Source organism: Tachysurus fulvidraco, chromosome 9 (assembly GCF_022655615.1).
Source record: "Tachysurus fulvidraco isolate hzauxx_2018 chromosome 9, HZAU_PFXX_2.0, whole genome shotgun sequence".
Lineage (NCBI taxonomy): Eukaryota > Metazoa > Chordata > Actinopteri > Siluriformes > Bagridae > Tachysurus > Tachysurus fulvidraco.
In genome coordinates this window covers 1,554,414-1,561,913 of record NC_062526.1, presented here as the reverse complement: position 1 = coordinate 1,561,913, position 7,500 = coordinate 1,554,414, and the positions used below count along the sequence as shown (strand labels likewise).

Below are 7,500 nucleotides of genomic sequence, written 5' to 3'. Positions count from 1 at the left end.
GCACCATAAAGCGCAGTCCCAATTACGGGGTCTATGTCTGTACTTAACCCATACATAAGGCGCACCGTATTATAAGCGCATGCTAAAACATACGGTCTACAAAAGAAGGTAATAGAAGCAAAACCGTGAGTTTAGTTGAACTTTATTCTACTATGTAACAACACACACATTATTTTTTAATCAATCTTCTCCCACAAATCCATCGATGTCCTCATCTACTGTGTCTTCTTAACTCGGCGCAGTACATTTTCTTGCTTCCTCCACTTCCGAACCATAGCTACATTGATGTTGAATACTTTCAGCTGCTCTATTCCCATTTACAGCTGTGTAACTGATAGTCTGTAGTTTGTATTGTGCCTCGTAAGCATCTGATTTTTATTGTCGGATGGCAAACTTAAGGTGCATTTACCGCCACCTACTGGACTGGAGTGTGGAGCGCATAATGGTTAGGAAGAAAAAAAAGTTGTTTTGTAACCTACCGGTAGTTATACTGTACCTACCGGAGGCGTGGCGAAGGTAAGCGTACGTACTGTACGTATTATGTAAAGGCCGCTGATTGGTTTATCGCTGCCAGTGTACGTAGTGTACGTATTGCGTCCCCGTGTCCGCGGGAAACGGTCCGACGGTCGATCGAGCGGAGCGCTTACCAAAGTCTCACAACAACATGTTTACAGATTGTTGGAACTCGGTGCACACACAAGGCGCACCACCGGATTATTAGGCGCACGGCCGATTTTTGAGAAAATTTAAGGCTTTAAGTTGCGCCTTATAGTGCGGAAAATACTGTATACATGTGGGCGTGGCCTAAACAGGAAGCTCAACTAGACTGGCTCATAAAATCAAAACAGGTCAAAAATCGTCTTTACAGATAATTTGTAGATACTCGAACCTCTTTAAAGTGAGAAAGTAAAATTTTTTAAATAAATAAATAAATAAAAATCCTGCCTCATAGACGCAATCTTTCTGCTCATGCATATTAAGAGATGTTTTTTTTTTTAAAAAACATTTTAATATTTAAAATTTAAAATTTTAATATTTTATACCCAGAAACTTGATAAAACTAGTGAGGAACTGAAACAAGCTTTTTTTTTTTTTGCCCTACATCAGGACGACGATCTGATTCGTTCATTTCACACAGTTCCGCACACACACACCCGCACACACACACACCTCCTTTTAAGGGACTAGTACAGCTATTTGTTACCAACTAAGATAAAACTAATATTGTTAATATTTATATCATTATTGTTGCTGATACGGAATGGAAAGAATTTCCAACAGCTTCAAGGGAAGGTTTTATTTATTTAGAAGAAAGCCAACAGGCACTGGTCCAGCCAGCAGGCATGACAGTCTGAGAGAGAGGGGGGGGGGGTGAGAGAGAGAGAGAGAGAGAGAGAGAGAGAGAGATAGAGAAGGAGAGAGAGACTTGTTTTCCTTCTTTTACAAAATAAAATAAGACACCTCACCAGGACCGGGTTAAATGCCAGCTCATCCCAGAGGCATGGACTCAGTGGTGTTGTGCTGATTAAAAAGGAAATTAAAATTCTGTGTGTGTGTGTGTGTGTGTGTGTGTGTGTGTGTGTGTGTGTGTGTGTGTGTGTGTGTGTGAAGTGACAGTGCTGTGAGTGGTGCTTAACCTTCACTTGGCCTATGAAGGACTACACATTGTGCCTATTAACCATTTACAGAACATGACGTGTGTTTAAGGGCAGCACACACACACACACACACACACACACACACACACGCACAGAAAGAGAGGAAATCTACTGACTTGTCGTTGTCAATGGCTGAGATGAAGCTGGTTTTGAAGTGACCGGTGACGAGCAGCTCAGGTGTGGTTCGCCCCTCAAACAGCAGTCCCTCTTTAGCCATTTTCACCAGGATGATGCGCACCAGCTCACCCATGTACATCCCACTGATCATCTTCTCAAACCTGCACACACACACACAAAGGGAGTGTGGTTTGTCTCCTGTGTTTGTCAATGTCAGTAAAGGGGGCGTGGCTTGCCCTGTGTCTGTCAGTAAAGGGGGAGTGGCTTGCCCCTGTGTCTGTCAGTAAAGTGGGCGTGGCTTGCCCCTGTGTCTGTCAGTGTTAACAAAGGGGGCATGGCTTGTCCCTGTGTCTGTCGGTAAGGGGGATGGCTTGCCCCTGTGTCTGTCAGTGTTAATAAAAGGGGTGTGACTTGTCCCTGATTCTGTCAGAAAAGGGGGCGTGGTTTATCCCCTGTGTCTGTCAGTGTCAATGAAGGGGGTGTGGCTTGTCCCATGTCTGTCAGTAAAGGGGTCGTGGCTTGTCCCCTGTGTCTGTCATTAAAGGGGCGTGGCTTGTCCCCTGTATCTGTCGGTGTCAGTAAAGAGAATCTGCTCTTAAATTTTTGTAAAAATCTGTTTTATAAACTGAGCTCCTGAAGCTTGCAGGTCTCAAACAACCTTCACACTCGTGACTGAAACGGATAACAAGGAGAAAAGCTCCAAATGATCAGTCTGCAGTTCACATCCTTGTACAAAAGAAAGTCTGCATCACTCAGTACATCATCAGACATGTTCTCCAGAATGTTCTGTTCCATTAAAATAGAAGAACTCAGGTTCATCACTCAAGGACAAAAAGGTTTCTGTACTTCAGCAGGATACTGAAAGGATGAATGTGTGTGTGTGTGTGTGTAAACAAATAAATAAATACATTTATACGGCCCTTTAGGGCTCTGCACATGACAGGAGATATTTTCTCTCCCAGACACCACACACACACTCAGTCACTCACAGCTGTTTGCCGGGGTTCAAAGATCCGGCGTCGATCTCGTAGTCGAAGTCTGTGCGAATGTCATCGAGAGCTCCGTCGTCTCCAAACGCTCCCCACTCCATGTTCACACACATGCGGCCCTCGTCTCCCTCCACCAGCTCCAGGTTCCTCATCTCCTCCATGTAGCATGCGTTCGTACCCGTACCTACACACACACACACACACACACACACATACACCATTGCAAAAAAAGGTACAAGAGAAAAAGTGAAAAAACGCACATCTCTGTCAAAAAGCAATTTAAGAAATAAGTAATGAACTGAGAAAGAGAGAAGTGGGAAGAAGAGGGAAAGAGAGAGAGAGAGAGAGAGAGAGAGAGAGAGAGAGAGAGAGAGAGAGAGAGATGAGGTGAGATGAGAGTGTGTGAGGTGAGGTGAGAGAGAGGAGGTGAGGTGAGAGTGTGTGAGGTGAGGTGAGAGTGTGTGAGGTGAGGTGAGAGTGTGTGAGGTGAGAGTGTGTGAGGTAAGGTGAGAGTGTGTGAGGTAAGGTGAGAGTGTGTGAGGTAAGGTGAGAGTGTGTGAGGTAAGGTGAGTGTGTGAGGTAAGGTGAGAGAGAGGAGGTGAGGTGAGAGAGAGGAGGTGAGGTGAGAGTGTGTGAGGTAAGGTGAGTGTGTGAGGTAAGGTGAGAGAGAGGAGGTGAGGTGAGAGTGTGTGAGGTAAGGTGAGAGTGTGTGAGGTAAGGTGAGAGTGTGTGAGGTAAGGTGAGTGTGTGAGGTAAGGTGAGAGAGAGGAGGTGAGGTGAGAGTGTGTGAGGTGAGGTGAGAGTGTGTGAGGTGAGGTGAGAGTGTGTGAGGTAAGGTGAGTGTGTGAGGTAAGGTGAGAGAGAGGAGGTGAGGTGAGAGTGTGTGAGGTGAGGTGAGAGTGTGTGAGGTGAGGTGAGAGTGTGTGAGGTGAGGTGAGAGTGTGTGAGGTGAGGTGAGAGAGAGGAGGTGAGGTGAGAGTGTGTGAGGTGAGGTGAGAGTGTGTGAGGTGAAAGCGTGTGATGTGAGGTGAGAGAGAGGAGGTGAAAGTGTGTGAGGTGAGGTGAGAGTGTGTGAGGTGAGGTGAGAGTGTGTGAGGTGAGGTGAGAGTGTGTGAGGTGAGGTGAGAGTGTGTGAGGTGAGGTGAGAGTGTGTGAGGTGAGGTGAGAGTGTGTGAGGTGCCTCACCCACGATAAGGCCGATCTCACAGTGATGGTCGTCGAAGCCGCAGGTCATCATGGTGCCCACGGTGTCATTGATCACAGCAACAATGTCAATGTCGAAGTCCTAAAAGAGGAGGAAGAGAGACAACGTTTTCATTTCTTTTTTGAAATAATGAAAGACTGTGACGAGTCTTTCACATCCATCCACATCCATCCACATCCATCCACATCCCCACCCTCTTCACCTTCACTCCTGTTGCTGTAACTCGACAGCTACTTAAAGACTGAACTCCTGGGCATCAGGTGCTTCATCCCCAGGTCAGGATCTTACAGCATCCCCTGCATTATGATCTGATCTCCCCTTCAGTCACAGCTACAACCTTGTGCTACAACCTTGTGCTACAACCTTGTGCTACAACCTTGTGCTACAACCTTGTGCTACAACCTTGTGCTAACCCTGAACAGTCACCTGTCCTGTTCCTCACATGCTGCTAATGTGACATGCTAACGTCGCTTTATTCTCTACAACATCAGGACCATTTGTACCTACAGACACGGCGCACTGTCTCATTTCAAGACTGCACTGCAGTAAAGGGGGTGTGGCTTGTCTCCTGTGTATGTCGGTCACAGTAAAGGGGGTGTGGCTTGTTTCCTGTGTATGTCGGTCACAGTAAAGGGGGCGTGTCTTGTCTCCTGTGTATGTCAGTCATAATAAAAAGGGCGTGTCTTGTCTCCTGTGTATGTGTCACAGTAAAGTGGGCATGTCTTGTCTCCTGTGTATGTCAGTCACAGTAAAGGGGGCATGTCTTCTCTCCTGTATATGTCAGTCACAGTAAAAAGGGCGTGTCTTGTCTCCTGTGTATGTCAGTCACAGTAAAGGGGGCGTGTCTTGTCTCCTGTGTATGTCAGTCACAGTAAAGTGGGCGTGTCTTGTCTCCTGTGCATGTCAATCACAGTAAATGGGGCGTGTCTTGTCTCCTGTGTATGTCAGTCACAGTACTATGGGTGTGTCTTGTCTCCTGTGTATGTCAGTCACAGTAAAGGGGCGTGTCTTGTCTCCTGTGTATGTCAGTCACAGTAAAGGGGCGTGTCTTGTCTCCTGTGGGCTTGTCTCCTGTGTATGTCAGTCACAGTAAAGGGGCGTGTCTTGTCTCTTGTGTATGTCAGTCACAGTAAAGGGGCGTGTCTTGTCTCTTGTGTATGTCAGTCACAGTAAAGGGGCGTGGCTGGTCAGAGTCAGTAAAAACTAGTAATGTTCTACAAAAAAAAATACATAAAAAAACACTGAATATGCAAAATGAAAGTTTCACACAGGTTGGCTGTGTGTGTGTGTGTGTGTGTGTGTGTGTGTGTGTGTGTGTGTGTGTGTGTGTGTGTGTGTGTGTTTATAGTTTAGAGCTTGATGTAACAGTTTAATGTAACAGTTTAATGGGATGTACAAAGATACTCATTAAATTATAGACGTGACTCGCAGTTAAAGTAAAAAAGCAGCCGGTCATTTTGCTGTCCAGACTCTGAAGCCCTCCTCCGTTCCTGTGTGACATGTAAGAGGAGCCTGATGAAACTCTGGGAAACAACCACAGGCCAAAGCTCCTTTCCACACAAAACACGTATTTATAACTGCCAGTTTATTTATTAAAGTCTCTCATGACACCTCTGCTGACAGGATTAGTGTTATTATTAAAAAGCGAGAGAATTACAGAGGAAGAAGATTGACGTGTGATGAAGTCAGCAGCAGATTAGTGTCCACGTTGCAGACATTTCTCTCTTACCCCTCTCCTCTTGATGGCTTTCCTCAGCAGCTCCACGACGTCCTTCCCCTCCACCCCGCTCGCCTTAAAGCCCTTGGTCCACGACACTAGTATGCTCTGCAAAGAGACACGGTAACCATGGTAACGTTCACGTCATTTTCAAAGTGAATGAATGTGTTATTTTAAAACAAGTGGCGTCCATGTATTTTCCCCGGAATACGACAGAATTCCCATATAAAAACCTTAACTCTAACTCTCAGACTAATCAGATTAATACACTACATAAGTCCTGATGTCCCTCAGTTACACTCATGGTCCAGTCCTCACCTCGTCCAGTTTGGTCTGCAGGCAGGGGAAGGAGAAGGTGAAGCCCAGAGGCAGTTTCTTCTCTTTGATGCCCAGTTTCTCCAGGAAATTAGCCAAACATTCAGCGATGTGATCAAAGAGCTGGCCAATGAGAGAGAGAGAGAGAGAGAGAGAGAGAGAGAGAGAGAGAGAGAGAGAGAGAGAGAGAGAGAGAGAGAGAGAGAGAGAGAGAGAAAGACAGAAACAGAGAGAAAGAGAGACAGAGAAACCGAGAGAGAGAGAGAGAGAGAGAGAGAGAGAGAGATATAAAGAAAAAAATAAATAACTAAATAGATAATCTATAGCTAGAGAGACATATATAGAGATATAAATAGCATCGATATAGACAGATATAGATAGACATATATCAATAAAGAAATAAATATAGAAATATAGATATATATAGAGATTAGAGAGAGAGAGAGAGAGAGAGAGAGAGAGAGTTTAGACCATGTAAACTAGAACTAGACCTTTTCCAGTCACCACAGAGTGTTGATAAATTATTCAGTGTATTTTTTCCTCAGGTCTTCAGGGGTGCACAAACTTCTGCACACCACGCAGACGCTACAACAGACAGGAGGCTGTGATCATGACGCCGTAACAAGAACACTTTAATAAAAAATAAACACAAACAGAAGTGTTGTGTAAACTCAGGAATCGTAGAAAACCCTGAAAAAACATTTTTATTCACGTTTCTGAAAGTTTCTGATTTTTGTGGCGAGACAAAAGTTTGTTTATTTATTTGTTTGTTTGTTTATTTATTTATTTATTTATTTATTTATTTATCTATCTATCTCAGTGTCATTGTGTTGTAGACTGAAGGACTGACTTTCTTTAACTGCTGAATAATTCAATGCACCACTCCGTCTCTCTCTGTCTGCCTATGTTATTCTTTCTCTCTCTCTCTCTCTCTCTCTCTGTTATTTAATATCTCCCTCTTTCTCATTCTCTCGCACTCTTCATCTGTTTTTCTATCTCTCTCTCTCTCTATTTCATTTATTACTCTCAATCTCTGGCTGTTATTCCATCTCTCCATCTGTCTCTCTCTGTCTGTTATTCCATCGGTCTCTCTCTGTCTGTTACTCCATCGGTCACTCTGTCTCTCTGTCTGTTATTCTGTCTCTCCATCTCTGTCTGTTATTCCATCCGTCTCTCTCTGTCTGTTACTCCATCGGTCACTCCGTCTCTCTGTCAGTTATTCCATCTCTCCAGCCGTCTGTTATCCCAGCTCTCTATCTGTCTGTTGTCCCATCTGTCTCTCTGTTGTTCCATCTCTCCAGCTGTCTGTTATCCCATCTGTCTCTCTGTCTGTTGTCCCGTCTGTCTCTCTGTCTGTTATCCCGTCTGTCTCTCTCTGTCTGTTGTCCCGTCTGTCTCTCTGTCTGTTGTCCCGTCTGTCTCTCTGTCTGTTGTCCCGTCTGTCTCTCTGTCTGTTATCCCATCTGTCTCTCTGTCTGTTATCCCATCTGTCTCTCTGTC

At 44.9% G+C, this 7,500-nt stretch overlaps 1 protein-coding gene across 1 annotated transcript in view; it reads right to left on the bottom strand.

Moving 5' to 3' along the window:
* The window catches only part of hk2 (hexokinase 2), a 37,961-nt gene that overhangs the window by 20,288 nt on the left and 10,173 nt on the right, over window positions 1-7,500 (bottom strand). The window contains exons 4-8 of the mRNA XM_027168855.2: window positions 6,004-6,123; window positions 5,698-5,793; window positions 3,950-4,049; window positions 2,765-2,948; window positions 1,775-1,936 (exon numbers count right to left, since the gene is read on the bottom strand). Coding sequence (XP_027024656.1) covers window positions 1,775-1,936; window positions 2,765-2,948; window positions 3,950-4,049; window positions 5,698-5,793; window positions 6,004-6,123 — 662 coding nt within the window. The remainder of the gene's footprint in view (window positions 1-1,774; window positions 1,937-2,764; window positions 2,949-3,949; window positions 4,050-5,697; window positions 5,794-6,003; window positions 6,124-7,500) is intronic.